The following is a 19782-nucleotide window of genomic DNA, read 5'->3' on the forward strand; positions in this document are numbered from 1 at the left end:
GAATATGTATTCAGGTTCCTAATTTAAGTATTGTAAGTTAATGTTCTGAAAGCTGCAGGACAATTACTGAGTTCAGTCTCTTTCTAGAGATGATAGTCTCAGGCTTCATATGAAAAGCATGAAACTTGAAATTTAATCAGTCCTGCATTTTCCATTTTTCTACCATTGTATGTTACAATGGAATATCTGTAAAGGTATCTGATTTGACTTCTTTTTCTTTTCATTAAGAGTGAAAAACTTGATTAAAGTTATCCAAATAGAATAAAAATATTTCTTTACATTTGTAAATGAATTTGATATTGTGTTCATTCTTGTCTCATGTAAGAGTAGCAGCAACTTATTATCTCCTAGACTTGTTCCAAATAACTGATCTGTTAAGTAGTTCTAAATATGTCTTTAATTGAGTGTGCAAATAAGGTAGCAAGGTTACATAGCTACCTGAGGGAGAGGAGAAGAATGAAGGTTGGGTCTTTCTTTTTAATTGTTTTTCCACAGGAGTTAAGGTCATGTGGAAAATGGGCTCTGTAGAATCCTGTCCTTACACAAACTTGGTCAGGATCCAGAATGGCACTGGAGAAAGGCTGTAAAGAAAGCCAGAGAAGCAGGCCCATCCAAGGTCTCTGTGATAACAACCACATTAAATAATAATCGCATTAAAATGGTTCCTGAGGCTTTGAGAGCATGGGCAGTTGTGGGAGTCTGAGAGAGAGAGGCTCAGAGATAGTTTAGTTGAACTGTGACTGACAGAAAAGACTATAGGACACGCAGTAAGAATAACAAATAAATTCCCTGTTGTCATATTCCCAAGAAAGCATACAGAAGAAAAGCAGAGAAAATAATTAAAACCAAAACAAAATAAAGAATCTCAGTCAAACATTAAATTGGGACTGGGGGATCATGATGCTGGATCAGAGTATGGACTCTGACCTGGATAAGACAGGGCAAAAGCCCTCCATTCCATTCAGCCTGTTTATGAATCTTCCACTGAAGTGATTGGTTGTTGCCTATGTCCTTTAAATGCAAAGGCTGAGTTTGACCTTTCAAATGCCTTTGTCAGCATTAAATTTTAGTCAGCTAATGAAATAATAAGATGGATTTCAGATACTATATTCCGATTTGAAATCAGCATCTGCTGATTAATAATACAAACCATTCAATCAAAGAAAAAATCATCTGGCATATTTTATTCCTATTTTTAAGATGAAATATTAATTTCTAATTAAAATAATATATTGGTGCAGAAGGTAAATAATAATTTGTCAAGTTCTCATAATAGTTACTTTCTGTCTCTAAGAAAGATTATAGAATCACTTCAGATTATGCTTCATGTTGTCTGTTTTTGGAATGAACATATCATTTAATGTTATGTCCTAACTATCTGAATTAGAGCAGTTTTTTTTTTAAAGCCTAAATTTCTTCTGACCATGTTCAGAATCACTATCAAAGTTTTATTGATTTCTAGTTTTATGCCTTGAGAATTATGTTTGGTATTAGACTGTAATAAGCCCCTGTATTTTCATGTGATTTTTATTCAGTTCCAAGAGTCTTCCAATAGGTGATTGCAGTATTTTGATCAGGTTTGTACTTCCATAAGCTAGAAGGGGCAAATATTGGTTACTTTTTTGATCATCAAGTAGGTGAATTATATATGCATCTTACTTGTTTCATCATGGAGTTAGTTCCAGACATATTCATTAGAATGTGCATAATAATGAACATCCGTAATTTTATGAGCATTATGGCAGTTTTAAGTATACTTCAGGTTTGGTGCAGGAATACAACCATGAAAATGATGGCCCATAAATACAAAGCCATGTGTCTTTTCAAACCATTTGTACTGATACTTGCCTGGGACTACAAGATACAGAAACTGATTTATTTCAAATAAGGACAGTTATTTTCTTCTGTTGTCTTCTAGTCTATTAATTCCAAAGAATAGGAATTAAGATAATAGCCAAAATGAGGTAAGCAAAAGTCTTAAAACGTAACATTTTTGGCAGTTTTTGTTGTTTTTTCACTGTTGAACATTCTGTGAATTGTGTTTCTCAAGCTAGTCTCACTGAAGTACACATGCAAATATCACAGGAATGGATTTTTTTTTTTTTTAAGTGGGCTGGGTTTTTTCTCACCTTGCACTGAACTATACTTTCTAGATCCTTCCATTTCTATTCCATTAAAAAACAGTCTACACTGCAGAGCTATTTCATCATGATTATTTCACTAAAAGCTATGAACAAAGGGAAGCAACGCTAAATTTTCCTGCCAAGCCTTTAACAGCTAATAGCAGTGGATATGTACAGAAGAGGTTTCAAATGCCAGCTTACAGGCTTGTTTAGAGGAGAAAGAATCTCATCATATCATCCTCACAGGGCCATAAACCCTAGATTTTTTCGTGAGCACAATTTCTTATGAAGAATTCTATCCCAGTGGGAAGAAACACAGAAGCTTCAGGCCATACTGCCATCCCCTACAGAAGCTTTATTAGGCTGATGAGCTTCTGTCAAGCCATCTGCTCTAAGTGGATCTCTGCAGACCAGCATTTAACAGCATGTCCCCTCTACATTGAGTTGTTTTGGAATTTCTCTGCTTGCCTCTTGCTCCTTTTCCTGCTACCATAAATACTGCTATGGACATGGATTCTTACAGCTTTTCACCTCTGTAATCAGTTTCTTTCAGTTCTCAGTGGTAGGAGTTGTAAATGCATGGGAGCAATCTGCATATGTTGCAAACCTGTGATGGTACGGAGCCACACCTTGCCAGGGTCAGTCTAGTGAAGTGAAACACCACTCTACTAGGGTAGCTGCCATGCAGACAGCTGTGCATGGTCCTTAGGTGGTGCATTATATTTCCCTTCAAGTCCTTTCTTCTGCTGCTAGCCAACACAAGACACAGAACAGACAATGCAGATTTATGGAGAAGGGGAAAAGGAGCTTTTTCTCCACCAGAGGCCTGTTTTGCTCCCACCCACCTCCCACTTCAGTGATGCAATTCTGGTAAAGCCACACTGGCAGCTGCTGCAAAGGCCTCCAGCCTCCCTCTTGCCTCTTCTGAAGGCAACCAGGGGCTGCAGCGTTGCGCATCAGTAGGGAGCGTTAGTGAATATGTAGTAACCTACCCAGATATACTGTGCCTGCTCACCTCTGAACTGTCATGTCCATCCGTCAGGCATGCCCAGTCTTCATATTCACTTAAAGCTGTAGCCAGTCTTAGGAAAATAACAGTCTTCTCATCACCTGCTTAGCTTCTTTGGGTCGTTAGGAAGAAGACACGAGGAAAGCTCTCTCTGCACGCTTGGATGAAGACATATCTGAACACAGCTTTATCACTTCCCACAGTGTAAGCATGAATTATGTGCATTGTCACTTGGTGTTTACATCTTAAATGTGCTTTTCCTGGAGCCATAATTGTGTGAGAGTCTGAAAGTCCATGGGGAAAGGCAGAAAGGGCAGGGAGAAAAGCAAGCTTCAGACTCTTACGTCTGTTTAGCAGAGTTTGCAGACTGGGAAATGAAGGAGCAGAGATTGGTTTCCCTCTGTTTTGCTCCCAAGTCATGTGGTGGATGGATTGGACCCATGAGTTCAGACTTGGCGTAGGGCTGGCAGCACTGCTCAGTCCCCTTTCTCTTGCCCTGTGCCTTAGAGACTGAGACTCCCTCTGCATCTGGTTAATGAGTGAGTCAGCGACTTGTGCAGTCAGTTTTCCCCACAATATTTCAGCTTCACTGTGGCACTGTTGTATTTGTGTATGCCAGACTCATTCTAGAGTCTTTGACACTAAGCTCTTAAAGCCCTAATGTGCTTACATAACATGATATAGAGAACCAAGAAAATAAATTTAATTATAATCTTTCCCCACTGCTTCTGACACACAGGGAGAGACAAAAGAAAGACATTTCCTTTCAAACACTGAGGAATAATGTGGCTTCCACACAAAAACAGACAGGGAAACTGAATACACTGGTGGTGTATATCTAAAAAGGGGACTAATCTTCCAAGGTTCAGGTTTTAGACACATGAAATTAGGGAAAACCTGAGTCCTGATGGCTGAATTAATGTTTTGATTTCCTTTAGCCATTAAGCTGACATCTGTGGAAGATACATTGGTAAAAATAAGTGTAAAAAAACACCCAAAAAACCAACCAAACCCTTTTAAATTCAATATCAACCTTATTCCAAGAGAGTAAACTTAATCAGTGATTTGACCAATTGCTAGTAAAAATTAATAAGCCCTTGCCTACAAATATTGGTGCAATCACCATCCTGTTAATGCCTTAGAGAATTCTAGTGCAAATTTTTGAGAAGCTTTTGCTGAATGCCCAGCTTTTGAATGGCTTTCTTTTCTCTCCAGTTATATATATGAATAGAAGTACACTAATCCCAATTAAAAAGCAACATTCACTAGATTTAACAAAGCTGTAGTATCTGGGAGTCTCATAGATTTCCCCATGCTCAGAAAGAAGACAGCAGGGTATCTCAACTGGTAACTGTAATTGTATCCTAGCTTTTCAGGGAAAAATACATCAAATGTAATTGCATGAATTGAATCTCTTTGCTTGGGGAAATAAAAACCATTTGAAGAATGGAAGCAAACCCTTTCTGATTTAATGACATCCTGAAAACAAAGTCTGCAACCCTGTGAACTCCATTTTTTGCTTCATGAGTACTGTAAGATGTCAAATGTTTATCAGCATGTTTTGAATTCTGGTGTAGAACCCTCATATTGTAAGATATTCCTTCCTTTTAGCTGCCCCCATGACAGTTCTGCTTCCTCTCCTCTTGCCAAAGGGCACAGCAACTTGCAGTTCTGTATAGAGAGATGTATTATTTTCTATATAGTGGTGACATGATGCTCAGGAGGAAGTTACGGGAAGATCTCTATTCTTAAATTATACATCCTTCCTCAACCTTACCTGACAAATAGTGGATCCTTCTCCAATCAAACAAATGGTTCACATAGAATGGGAAATGAGTTACCTGTTTCATCCTGTGTCTTTTTCATAGCTCTTCCATCCTCCCTGTATGTCCTCTCTCTCCTCTCTTTCACTGCATTTAGCTGTCTCTTAGACTTGCTTCCCTGCTGTAAAGATACAGACATCAAAGTAGGAAGTGTAGGGGTAACCATTTATTATGGTCTCTGACAATTTTTTCAGCCTATCGATTCTCTCTCATGAAAATTACAAATGGTCTTTTAATTGAGACTGAAAAAAAGCCTCCTTGTTTCTGACCATCTTTTGGCTTGGCAAAACACACACACACAAATAATAATTTTTCAACAAATTGTTGGTGCTCACATTACCTTGCACATATAGACACCTAGACAGCACTGAGACAGCCCATGACAAGTGAAACCTGGGGAACTGATCCACAATTGCTCATTCTGGTTACCAAATAGCATTTCCTGGCTTTTCCCTCATAGTCACTCAGCTTGAATTGCCTGGAAAACAGGCAGTTACTTACAAAAATAAAACTTCAGAAATTCTTGGTACTCTGTATTTGATTGTGGGCTGGAAGAGGTGAGGTTTTTTATGTTTTCACATAGAATAACTGACTGGTTGCCTGTGACTTACATTTGGACATAATGAGCACAGCAGCATGAACAGAAGTTCTCTTTATACTATCGAGGTGTGAGGATGTTATTCAGCCATACAATATTATTGAACGGAATGCATTTGTTACTAAGAAGGTGATAGGAAGAGAAAAAGTCTGTTAGTGCACAGGTTTTGAACACTCCACCATTGTACTAATCACATATAGAGGCATTATAATCTGTGTTATTCACTTTGCAGTTTCTTAAAGTGACATTGTTAAATAATTTTGTTATCTTTTATGTTAGATAATGTAAAAGATGTCATAAATAGAATATAGGAGGGAGTAAACTGGCAATATTTGTAAAATATCTGAACAAATAATGTCAAATGGGTTAAAACAAGTGAAACCCTTTGCACAAATTATTTTGTAGAATCTTAGATTGGCATAATTGTTCAGAAGATAAGTCAGTATTAAATGTTCCCATGTGCTGAAAGATAAGCCATTAGGGAAGAAGGCTAACCTGTTTGAACACAGATCTTTGGTTGGAACTCAGGGAAAAAAGGAGAGTTTAGGGCCTTTGGGTAAAAAGGCAGGCAACTCAGGAGGACTACAAGGATGTCGTGAGGTTATGCAAGGAGAATATTAGAAGGGCCAAAGTCCAACTAGAACACAACCTGGTTACTGCTGTAAAAGACAGTAAATTATGTTTCTACAAATACATCAGTAACAAAAGGAGGACTAAAGAGAATCTCCATCATTTGTTGGATGTGGGAGGAAGTACAGTGATAAAGGATGAAGAAAAGGCTGAGATACATGCATTCATTGCCTGTCTTTAATAGTAAGGCCAGTTGTTCTTGGGGTACCCAGTCCGTGAGCTGGAGACAGGAATAGGGAGAAGAACAAAGCTCTCAAAATCTGAGGCAAAATGGTCAGTGACCAGCTACACCACTTAGACACCCACAAGTCTATGGGGCAGGATGGGATCCACCCAAGAGTACTGAGGGAGCTGGCAAATGTTTTTGCCAAGCCACTTTCCATCATTTATCATCAGTCCTATATAACTAGGGTGGTAGCAATCAATGGGAGGTTGGAAAATGCAAAACCTACTCACAAGAAGGGCCAGAAGGAGGATGTGGGGAGCTATAAGCCTGTCAGCCTGACCTTGGTGCTGGGAAAGGTTATGGAACTGATAGATGCTCCTAAGTGCCATCACATGGCACATGCAGAACAACCAAGGGATCAGGCCCAGCCAGCATGGTTTGGTGAAAGGTAGGTCCCAGGTGACCAGCCTAGTGGATGAAGGAAAGGCTATGTGCATTGTCCACCTGAACTTCAATAAAGTCTTTGACACTGTTTTCCACAGAATTCTCCTGGAGAAACTGGCTTCTCATAGTTTGGACTGGTGCAGTTTTTACTGGGTAGAAAATTACTTGCATGGCCAGGCCAAGAGAGCAGTGTTGAGTGAAATCCAGTTGGTAGCTGGTTACTAGTGGGATTCCCAGGACTTAAGTGCTTTTGAACATCTTTGTCAATGCTCTGCATGAGGCAATCAAATGCACCCTACATTCCTTTCCTATTAGGGAAAATTTCTTCACTGAAAGAGTCATCAAGCACTGGAACAGGCTGCCCAGTGAAGTGGTTGACTCACCATTGCCGGAGGTATTTAAAAAATGTACATATGTGGCACTTAGGGACATGATTTAGGGGTGGGCCTAGCAGTGTCAGGTTAACGGTTGGATGCAATGATCTTAAAATTCTTTTCTAAGTGATTCCAGGTTTCTAAATAAAATGAAAAAAAAAATTTCAAGAAATTGGTGACAAAACAGAAATGTAGAATTGATTACATTTTCTCTCCTATGTATCCAAAGATAAACCCATAATTAAATAGTTGTGCATCAAACTAAACATTCTCAAATTTTTTTAAGTAGCCAAATATCCTAAAATTTTACTAAAATCACTGTAAACCGAGTTTTTTCATTGCCTTTCATGTGTTTTTTAGTTTCAGTTCTTAACTAGATTTAAAATGGCTGGTCAATTCAACGTGTTGACCTTCTGCCCTGCTCCTTGCAAATCCTATGGCACAAATTTGTTCTGGTCAAATATTGTCAGGTCTTTTCTAACATGGGACACTGTAAGATATTGACTTCCATTGTTTTCCAAGGACACACTATGACATTTCTACACAAAGTTGTGTGGAGCCAAATAAAACATTTTCTCAGAGCCATTGGGGGTTCTTTTGTTTTGTTGGAGTTTTTAAAATCCAGTTCTGCTGGAAGGAATCTACAATATCCAAATGGCTCCAAATGCTGACAGGCCTGTGACAGTGACTCCTCTTTAGGAAGCCTTTTCCAGGCTGTGGTTGAGGTGGTGTATGTTGGGACTGAAGGAGAGCATAAGAAACCTGCCTCCAGAATTTGTCCAATGCATATGAACAATTGCTATGAGGCTGGGTACTGCTCTACCAGATCATACATGCTCTGCTACCTGGAGTTTTTGGGGGAGCCCTCTTTGCTCTTTGTCTCTTTGTGCCAAGTTATTACACATGAAACCCAAGTGTGCAACCAATGTACGACAGATTTCTTTTACTTCATTTTCCCAGAAGTTTAGCCCCAATTGTCCTTACAGAATTTTTTTTTTTGCATAAATTAGCACTCATATTGAATGTAACCATCATCATGTTGTAACGTGGAACAAAGCTAAAATCTCATATGGCCTACCCATGAAGCATATTAATCCTGGGAAGAATCACTACAAATAAAGAAAGCAGTATATACAATTTTTAATACCTTTATACCTCTGTCAGGACCACCAGAAAAGAAGACAGTTCTCATAACAGAGAGACCAAGTTAGTAACTTGGTCTACTAACTAGACCAAGACACCAAAATCAATTTTTTTTGTGTGATCTTAAATATTCAGCAGATGACACCATCAAACCAAAAACTATCTGCCATGTTCCAGATGAATCATCATAATTTATAATAATTTTACTCAACAGATTTTGGCGTTTTTTAATCTAATCAAGCCTTGTCTATGAACAGACTGTGTTCTTTATCAAATACATGTTTTTGTTCAAAATTTGCCAACTGGCTAGGTAGTCATCATATTCCCCAACCAAAATGTTTTTACATTTCTTTCCATTACAAATTCTCTCCTGCCCTAGCCTTTCTGAGGACTGTAAATGAATAATCCATTGTGCTTAGTTGTATATTGAATATTAACAGACTTCCTCTATCTTCCTTTTTACATGAAATTTAACTCATGTCTTGCCATAATTCTGGTAGCATATTTTTCTTTTTTTCAGTTTGTCAAGTGGGATTTGCAAAATATGCTCTCTGTTCTCAAGAGCACTGTTAGCTTCACACTGACTTCACAGCAAAAGCACTAGACTACATTCATGACTACTTCACATTCAAGTCCTACTAAGTACTTAGCTGAAACTAATATTAATTAGCTATGAGGCACTTTATGGTAAAAGGAAAGACTCACAGTGAGCTTCATGAAAATTTGGACTGTCCTCTCTTCTTTCATTCCCCTTGTACACAGGTATCACTTTTAGCAATATTGGGAGCATTTTTCAGTTGTGTGCAGCTGGAGTGTGGTGTTTAGGGTTTTTTTTTGTGTTGGTTTTTTTGTTTGTTTGTTTTGTTTTATTTTTCCCTTTCATTTCATGCATGTATATACCCTCCTCCTTCAAGATTTACTGACAGAAACAAAGACTAAAATCAAAATTGTGATAAGAAAAAATTACGCAGACTATTGAGAAAGTGTTAAGTTATTAAAGGAAGATTTGCATTACATCCAATACAAAAATAAGTAAGTATGATATTTAGGACACCTGAATTCTTCAAGGTCATGTAAAAAAGTAACGGCCTAATTTGAGTGACTTCAATTAATCCAGTACGCAGATGACATACAATTTTTCTTTGCTTAGTGAAAGTTAAGGTCTCTAAAATTAAAAAAAAAAAGAAGAAAGCTAACAAAATACTTTTTTGTTTTTAATGTTAATAAAACTTAGTGTTCAAATTCATCTTTGTAGATCAATGGTATTTTTTTCCAAAGGATGAGAGAGGAATAAAAAAATAAAAGTTTCACAGTTCAAAATTCTGCTTTGCCCTTTGTTACATTTCAAAGACCTACTGAAGAAAAATACAGCTTTATAAAGAAGCCCCATAAAAATACAGAAAAGTTCTTGCATTTATTAAAAAGCTGCCCTATGAAAACTTAGTTGAACACTGCTGGTCTCTCTTTTATTTCTGGTTGAACATAATTACATTATTTCATTAATTTAAGAAACCCACACATTTCTTACTGATCTTCATATGTGAATTTATGAAAGTTCAAATGCATGAGTATATCAAGGACTTATAATGATGAACATAAAATAAAGCGGATTTTGAATCTAGTAAGTTAAGTTCAGGTAAAACATGACTTCTCATGCTCGATTTGATGGAAAATATCTTATTTACACATAGGGATGTTTATATTACTGAGCTGGAGATGATTCATTACTGTATAATGGTTCACATGTTGCTTTCTACTACAATACAATTACTTTACAGGTGCCATTAAGGCACACCTGCAGTGTGGGACTATGTGCTTGAAGCCTTAGTGTAAGCTAAATGTTCTCTCCTAAATAGTCAAAAGCAAATCCTTCCACCGTCAAATATTTATTCTCTTTGGAGGTATGCAGATTGTATGGAAATATGAGAAACCAAAGCATGTTTTGCTGAGTTCATATGTACTTGAGGGAAATGGCCTCTTTATAAACATTGGCTGGTTCTATTACATTTAGTTTTCTACCTCCAGCAGCCACGTGAATGCTTGCCTCAGGAAACACATATGAATACTCTCTTTATCTCCTGCAAGCATTACTGATGTTTAGGTCCCCTTTTTTTTTTTTACCTAATTGAGAAAGGGAGGATGTATCCAAGACAAACTTTCAGGTAGAAAACAGAGAAAACAGTAGATAGTGATTGCAGTGCACTATCACTCATTTTGTGATCCCTTCCACAACTGACTTAACAAGAAAGAGAGGACTGCTGCACTGAGCCCAGGTGCTTTATGCCTCTCATTCCCTTAGGGATGGAGAACACTTTCATTTTCTATCTACAAGAAAGCAGAATCAGTGATAAATTCACAGTGTGCTAAGCCTGTGAGACTAATCAGTAGATAAAACACAGCCAGAGATAGTATATTGAGTCTGCATATTAACACAGAGAGGCAACAGACATCTAGGCTATGCCATACATAAGGGAGGGTATGTATGCACTGGCACACTCTCTGCTTCCCTGGGTCAATACTTTGTCACCTCTCACATAAGGTTTTTATTCTTTCTGTGTTTCTGAACGTGGATCTGAATGGTGTTGGTTTCGTATAATTTGAATGGGAGCTATGAGCCTTCTCCTGCAAAGGAAGTGGCAGATATGTTGCCTCTGGGAAGAATTTCTCCAGCTGCTATTTCCTTCATGGCGGTGAATGTATGGCAGTGAGAAGCACATGAACTCATTCAGTCAGATTATGCTACTTTCACAAGGCTTTTTAAATTCACCATCACAACTATGCTATGTTCAGCTTATCAGGAAAGTAGTTACTGAAGCAAGATTTTCTTGTCCAGTTGCAATGAGACGCAGGGAAAGCAAGTAAGATATCCCTGCATTTGGGATCTCTGCTGTCCTAATGAATTCCTAGCTGACATTCCTGAGTTGTAGAGCAAACAAGCTGAGAAGGCCTACCAAATCAGAGCCATTTCCAAGAATAAACATAAGGATGGTCCTCATGGTTTCGTTTGAAAAACGTATCATATCTACATTAGGGTAGATATTGGAAGTTTCAGCAAACCTGTAGATTTTTACCTCTTTTCCTCATATTAAAAAGACAAGTATCTTCTCCAACCTGGATTTGAGAAGTGTCAGTTAACACCTAGTCTCTCACACATCCTACTTCTCTAGTGTATACAAGGTGTTACTTAGACAAAGTAACAGAGACCGAACTGCAAATGCCTGTTAAATATGAAAGGATCTTGCAGTTTGGAGCATATTGTGATTGAATGACTTAAGGGGAAAGAAACAAAACAAGGAAGTTTCTCACTTCCAGCTGCCTCGGGACCCCTGCAGCACAGGTCTGCAGTGACTGGGTGTTGGCACTGGCAGAATTCAGCAGCTTGTGGGGAAAGCAGGAAACAGCCCAGAACCCAGTGGGATCTGATGCAAAGTGATGCCACATACAGCACCTCCTGATTTTCTGTAGCAAAACCAAAGTGACAAATCTACTGCTACTTGTAATGAAAATTATTATTTCTGATAACTCAAGAAGTGATTTACAACATTTACTTCTTAACACTGAAAGGGATATTGCTAACTTGACCCCCAAAAACATGAGATTAAGAAAAAATAATCTTCAGCTGTGATAAGAAGTCAAATTTACAAGGAAACTGCTTTTAAAAATTGTTCCAGCTGGAATGTATAATTCTCATACTGGTCTGTTTCTTTCCTAGCATAAATAACATTGCAGAATGACAAGGAAAAATTAAAAAAATAACAAATGAAAGATGACAATTTGATTAAATTGGTACTTTTTCATGAAGCATTTCACTTGCAATGAATTAAAGATTTGGGGAGACTTATCAAAATAGTTTGATTGTTTATTTATTTATTTATTTTAAATCACTGGCTGGCTCCTTATACTTCTAAAGCTTTATAAGAAAAATTAGAAAATCTCTTTTTACATATCATTGCTTTTTCATGTTTTCATGTTATTTCATCTTTGTTTATAACAACACTTTTTTCTTATTATTGTAGGCAATGAGAGCCTAGAAGAAAATTATGTGCAAGACAGTAAAATGGGATTTGTCATCAATGCTATATATGCTATGGCTCATGGGCTACAAAATATGCATCATTCCCTTTGTCCTGGACATGTTGGACTCTGTGATGCTATGAAGCCGATTGATGGCAGCAAGCTCTTGGAGTTCCTCCTCAAATCCTCATTCATCGGTGTTTCTGGAGAAGAAGTTTGGTTTGACGAAAAGGGAGATGCCCCTGGAAGGTAAAGAGGTTTTCTCTCAACTAATTAAATCAAAGGTTGGGAAGTGGGAATGGTACTGGATTCAGTGATGGAGAATTCTTTGGCTGTTTTGCTGAAACATAAAGCATGCTAACATAAAGTTAGGCATAAATGGAGCTATCTAGATCAGGCTTTCCAATAACCAGGAGTAATACCGGTAACACATGACATATTGATAGCTACATCTTATATTGGGACAGGAACTACAGTGTAGCCCATAAAATTTCTAGTGTTTCAGGTGAAAATCTCTTTTTACATATAATTGCTTTGATATGACCAACCTTGTATCTCACAGACTTTTGGTCTTTGAGGTAAAACTAGGGTCAGAACCAGGGTTTTAGTATGTACAAAGCCTAATAAAAATGACTGGAATTTAGTGAAGAATTTGCTTGCCACAATTTTGAAGGGCGGGCTGTAGAGTACACCCCTTTCCCTGCATCTCTGCTGAAACCTTGCCAGAGACTATTTACCTCTGCTTGGTGAGCTCCTGCATGGTCTCCTTAACTTGTTCCGCTCTGAATACAATCAGCTCAGTTCCAGAGTTTAAAGACAGGTCTGAGTAGAGCAGGACAAATAATTGGCTTTATTTTGACAGAAGTTAATGTGTTTCACTCATTTGAGGTGTGGTCCCAGCCGCGGTAGCTGCTACCGTCTAGCCCTCCCTAGCCGACACTGTATGTACCCAAGCAGTGGGTCAGACAGCAACTCTGTGGGCTTGGATGTCACCCTTGTTTCTGTTATGGGATGAAGCTGACAGAGATCTTTGCCTTTCATTTAGTTCTGTGAATTCTGTTAAACTGTTTTAACAGATGGATTTTTTAGTTTGTTTGTTTTTTATAAATACATTTAATTCAGCTGCTGAGGTACAAAATCCATTATTAACTGAAACCTACTAAGGGATTGCTTTACTGAAGTTGGTTTTCCTACTGAGTTATTAAAGTGTTATAAAAGACTCTCTCACTCCATCTTTGGGTTTATTGCATTAATGCATCTGAGTGCCAACACTGCACAAAGGGAGGGCTCTGGAACAAACAAGAGTTTTCAGTCTGGCACATGCCTTCAAAGAGTATTTGTAAGACAGTGATATTAAAGCAACTCTTGTCTCTATTACTAAGCTTTATTGGGAAAACCAGCCAACTTTTTACCATTTTCTATATTGTTATATTAATTTCTGGTGTTATATTTATTTCTATTGTTATATTTAAACAGTGTATACATTTAAACACTTTGTTACATTTAATTAGTAATAAAAAGCTAGTTAGTCAGTTTGGTCTTCTTGTTCAGAGTTGTATACTTCAGATTTTTTTTAGTCATATATACACTTCAGCTAGGTCAGACTTTGAAAGTAAAGGCAAGCAAATCCCTTACACTCGAGCATACATTTATCAACACAAAAGAATAAATCAAGTCTTCACACATATAATTTAAATAATACAGAGAAATTGCTGCTCAGTGTAACTTTAGGCTTTTTACACACCATTTGTGCCCATTAAAACATTACTCCAGTTTTGCAGATACTTAATTTTCTGTCTGTTAGTTATTTGGTTTGAGTTTAGATGTAATTTTCCAATTTTAGCCCAATTCTTATTTATTATTTTGTCATCCAAGAGCATTTTCACAACTCTCATCAGTACCAATCATAGAATTAGATGGAACGGTTCTTGAATTCAGAATATAGAAGAGAATATATCAGGATATTTCTCTGAATATACCAGAATGATAGAATTTATTCTAGACATCATTTTGGTCTCATTTCTCTTGATTCCCTGGCCTATTTAGAATTTGATGGGTTATTTTAGGTAGAGTGGTTTTTTTATTGTTGTTTCTCATTTATATTTTCACAGCTGAAGCTCTCAAGTTTTGGAAAGAAAATTCAATTAACCTTTTGGTTATTCATTCTGTAATCTTTGGATCAGTCTGTGGCATTTATGACATGGGCAATATCATATCAGAGAATGGCTATGTGTATACAAAATGTGATCTTTACAGTCTGTCAGATCTTTGTATCCCCATAGCAGTTTAACAGAATAGCATTTAGCTTCACATTGGTTGTAATGTTTCCAAAGCTTCACAAGGAAGGCTCTTTGTGGATCAGTGAACAGACTACAGCACTGTATCAATACCCAAAAAAGCTTTAGTACCTCAGCAAAATGGAAAGATAAACACTACACACAACACCTAAAATATATCCAAGACAGCCTGCTCTGAAATTTTCTAGTTTTTAGGCTTTTCTATGCCAGCACAAGAATGTCACACTAATGTGTAAAAGGTTTTCATATATCCTGTCATCACATCATGTGAACAAATCAACTTCACAGGCTGGAATAAATTAATATTCCTTCTGAGAAGGCAGCAACCTTCTTCATAATTAATTCTCAAAATCTGTGAGATTCTTCGAGCAATTGACTCCCACAAAATTGGAATCATCATGGGTAGAGAGCAGATAGAGTTGCCTGTAGTTATGTTTGTCTGGCACCCACATAATCTGTTTTGATGCCCTTACAGCTTCATGAAACCTTAACCACTCGTTTAGATACAACTCTTTTTCTGTCTCAGGCTCAATTCATGGTTTCAAGCCTTTATCAAAATGAGATTAGAAAACACAAAGAACTTTTTCAAAGGTGCATTTCTTCTGTGAGGAATCTTTTCTTTGAAGATCTTTTATGCAGAAATGTGATGCAGAATTTTATCAGAAGGACACAAATGCAGTCATTTAGCTGACTGCACTGCCTCTGGGAAAAATGACGTGAATGTACGTCTGGAAACTCAACCACATGTGTTTGCTACACTGTCATTAAGAAGATGCTGGTAAAATTGCTGCACTTTCTATTTCCATTGGGTAGCTCCTGTTTCCTTTCTCTGTGCAGGAATCTTATCCCTCAAGTTTTCAGAAATTCTTGGAGAAGGTGTTAAGGATGCTGTAGTCAACACCACATCCTTCTTTCGGTCCTATGCAAAGGGCAGTGGCCAGATACATTTCTACCTCTGGTTTATTTTAGGGTAATTGCTTCCTTTTACTTTGTGGCAGGTATAAGGAACCTTACCTCTCTGGGAAAAACAATTTGCATAAACCTTTGACCATAAAATGCTTTGCGACAATGGACAGGAGAATTTCCAGCCCCTACAATAGACCTCTGATTGTGGAGAAATGCTGAGGTTCACAAACTAATAGAAACATTTCACCTAACTAAAATTTTACCTTAAGTAGACTTGGACTTAAAACCATGCAAGTTGACCTAGTTCAATATTTCCAAATAGCTGGTCTGGCTTCAGTCATGACAACTCTGCCAACACCAATGCTTTGAGTAAATTATCTAATGCTTAATGCAGACTTCAAACTTGTATGCAAAGGATTAATTTTTTTTTTCCAAATGTGCATTGCTTTTTTGGAGTTTGGATTCATGAGGTGTTTGCTTTGGCCATTTACAACCCAGCACTGCTTGGTATTGCTGTTTCCCATTTTGCCTTCCAGGATAGCAAACATCACATGCCAGTCTAGTATTATGGCTATGGGAAAAGGTAACTTCAGCTATCTCAGTTTCACCAGAGTAAGACTGTGCCTGTGACCAGTTGACTAATATTCTGGCTTACCTTACAAGTAACCTGTTCATATGATACCACCTATTTGGTCACATAATTTTCTAGTATACCAGAGACCTTGCTCTTATATTAAAAGAAGAGTTCATTTTCTTACCTGCAGAATGTTTTAATGGCTTCTGTAAATGCTGCCATATGCATGTGAAAGACAGCTGCCTCCATGGTCCTCACTCTCTTAGAGCTTCACAACTCTTGTCAACCCATACCCCATACCCCATTTCCTCTGGGGTATTATTTCTTAGCATGGACACAGACCAAAATTGTTAAAGTTGTACATAGGCAAGCAAGGGAATGGAGGGAGGTGTTCCAGCACTGAACTTGTTCTTGCTCAAAGCAGAAATTCTTCATTAAGAAAAAGAAGGAAAGGATAAAGAACTTAAGCAAATCCCAGTATACCAAGTGTATTTGTTAGACCACATTTTTTTTTCACTTAAAATTCAAGCTGCGTATCAAAGCTACAAATATTGTCATACACAAGACTGTGTCAGAGCTTTTAGTCTGCATACTTTATTCTTTGACAGATATCCTATAGAAAAGGGAATAGTATTGCAAGAAAACATAAGAAACTCGTAACTGATATTGCATTAATGCCACCCTGTGCCTTGTAATATATTTTTATATATTACATTATAAAATTTCATTAAGGAAATGTGAGATTTTAGTAATCTTTTAATTCTCTTCCTGAATTCATTTCCCGCTCAGAGTAAGTAATTTTGTATCAGTCTAATACAAGGTCTCACTAAAATCCAAGTAGATTTTTCTTGCTAGGAAGAGGCATGTATATTCCTGCTGAGTTTTACTCCTGTTTGCTGAGTCTCCATTATGAAGTGCCTGACTCTCACTGCTTCTTGCTATCCTGATTCTTCACAAGACTGGAAATACCATTCCTTTTTTTATGTACTTCCATTGCAAGAACTGGAATATGAGAAGCAATTGTTCCCTAATGGATTTGAAACTTACCCCTTTCCTAAGCAATGCCTTTATTAGTAGCCAATTGCCAACCAACGGAGCTGCCTCCGGATTGGAACTCCATTGAACTCAGTGGCAGGAATCCCTTTTCACATATGATTCAGTGGAGCTCTGCAATGGCACTGGCATTATCTGAGCATGCATATTTACAAGACTGAGATCTGATTACAGCTGTGAATATATAATTCTTTAGATAGTCTTTAACTAGAGAGACCTCAAAGAGTGAGTTAAGAAAATAAGAGATCCAGAGAGTAATTTAGCACTCCTTTCCTCTGTGAAGTGCAGAGAGAGTTGAAATTTTGCATGTTTGAACCTCAGCTTGAAAACAAAGAAGCAGATGTCTCTCTTCATTCTCAGCTGAGCATCCCAGTTTTATTTATGGCTCATACTTTGCTTACTGTACCTTTCATTTCTTAAACAAATGTAAGTTAACAGCACTCATTATAAGTAAAGAATTTTCTTTCCCCCCAGAGACTGAGACAATCCAGTAGAGAAAAGCAAGGCAATAGCTCTAAGGCTTGTAAAACAGAAGATTCTTTATTATTTTCAGCTCCAATACTGATTTCTGGTTCTGTCATCTTTCTCTTATCCTTTTTTTAAAAAAAAGCTCCCTCGCTTCTCATCTTAAGAGACCAGGCTGTAGGTTCAGCCTCTTTTGTGGTTCTTCCTCTCTGTGCACACTCCAATATTCATTCTTCCATTCTTGTTTATTTCCTACTAAGAAACAAGCCACATTCTGTGAGTAAAAGAAGGAACAGAATAATTGGTGGTAGGCGATGTGTACACATCAGGTCCAACACATTGAAGACAATGATGGAGGCTGGATGTTTATTGTAGCAGTTTCTTATGCTTTCCTTACCTTAGCCTGGGGAAGCGCTCTCCTGCTTGCTTAGGGTGTGGAAATAAATTTTGTGACTGAACTGCTAAATTTTCCTGACAGTATCACTGGGCTGAGTAACATAAATAGTTGAACTAGTGCTTGCAGTTATGGCAAACCAGTTCAGTCAGTCTGAGCACTTCTACTTGAGAGCTCCCAGCAAGGGCTATACTACAACAAACCTGTATGTAGACACCAAGTAAATGTTAAAGACATATAGGAAAATGGTATGAAAACACACCATCCAGACATAGTCTACATGTGCACTTTTAGCAGAGTTTGTTGTCTTTGATGTGCAGTTCTTCCTGGACACACAACTTTTTACCCACAGTTTCATGCAAGCAGGGAAGGCAACCAGCAATTTGGTGTCAATCAGAGCTACCATTTCTCATGATTCTGCTGCAAATCCTACAGGATTTGGTGTTCCTTTGAAACTCAAGTCCCTGGTTTAAGGGATAACATGAATATTTAGAAGCAGAGGTAGAAGGGAAAGGTAAATTTTTGTCCTTTTTTTTTTTTGCAGGACAATGACTCACTTCCTCTTTTTTCCTTTGCAGATATGACATCATGAACTTGCAGTACATAGAGCCCAACCGCTATGACTATGTCCTCATTGGGACCTGGCATGAGGGTGTGCTCAACATTGACGACTATAGGATTCAGATGAATAAGAGTGGAATGGTCCGATCAGTGTGCAGCGAGCCTTGCTTGAAGGGTCAGATTAAGGTGTGCCTCAGACACTTAATTTCTGCTATAGAAATGTGAATGTCCAGTCAGTGTTTTCCCCTAGACCCAAGCAAGCTTCTTTTTAAGCCAAGGGATAAGACCTCCTTTTCTTAAGGAAAGCCAAAATTGTAGAAGGACTCCTAGATTAATATCTTTCTTTAACAATCCCATATACAGGCCCATGTTTTCTAAAATTACCCTTTGTAAAGATGCAGAATCTTCTAGTGTGACAGGATTTGAATTTCACCTTATGTGAGAAAAAACAAGATTTACACTTAGTCATTGCCTACGATATTCAGTGGCTGTGATTCACTTGGGGGCTGATCCTGAAAATATCGTGACCCATGGGAATCCACTATTTTGTTCCAGCAATAACACCTGCAAGGAAAAGTTAAAAAAACCAACCAAACAAACAAAAAAGCCTATTTGTATCTCATGTTCACAACAGGAGATATGGAAACACGAATGAAATCACTCAGTGTTTACCAAACAGTAGCACTTGCATCAGGCTACAAATAATTTGCCACCTGTCATGTCTGGAAGACATAAAGACATGTTCCACCACTATCAAAATGGTATGGATGCAGTAAGTTTAAAATGGCAAGAATCCCATTCAGGAAAATCTCCTTAGAGCAGACCTTCCTGTCCATATTCATTTAATGAGAACATTTGCAGCTTTTTATTTCTATATTGCTACTCTAAGCAATAAGTGATTGATGATTTGGCAAAGCCACAGTGACATAATCCAGCAATCTTGGAGAAGAAACATTGTTGGTATTTACTACCCTCCAAAACATCTTTTCCCTGTTTTTGAGATTGTGCAGTTTGTGTATGTGTGTATATGTAAACACCATGCATACAAAATGCCAGCTTCATCTCTCTGAAGTCTATTGGACTCTCTCCACAGACTGCAGGAGGAAATGTTAACTAAAAAAGCCCACAAAGCCAAATATTCAATAAAACAAACATTTTGCATTTCACTACTCTAGTTATCTCTGCATATAGTTAGATAGGAAGACTCT

The 19782-nt window shown here is 37.7% G+C and overlaps 1 protein-coding gene across 4 annotated transcripts in view; it reads left to right on the plus strand.

Annotated features, from left to right (window-relative positions):
* GRM1 (glutamate metabotropic receptor 1) overlaps positions 1 to 19782 on the plus strand; it is a 180695-nt gene that overhangs the window by 124633 nt on the left and 36280 nt on the right. For all 4 annotated transcript variants that reach the window (XM_050315114.1, XM_050315115.1, XM_050315117.1 and 1 more), the window contains 2 exons: positions 12327 to 12573; positions 18592 to 18760. In XM_050315114.1, coding sequence (XP_050171071.1) covers positions 12327 to 12573; positions 18592 to 18760 — 416 coding nt within the window. The remainder of the gene's footprint in view (positions 1 to 12326; positions 12574 to 18591; positions 18761 to 19782) is intronic.

This window comes from Myiozetetes cayanensis, unplaced genomic scaffold, assembly GCF_022539395.1.
Source record: "Myiozetetes cayanensis isolate MyiCay16 unplaced genomic scaffold, myiCay2020 scf2-11, whole genome shotgun sequence".
In the NCBI taxonomy this organism is placed as follows: Eukaryota; Metazoa; Chordata; class Aves; order Passeriformes; family Tyrannidae; genus Myiozetetes; species Myiozetetes cayanensis.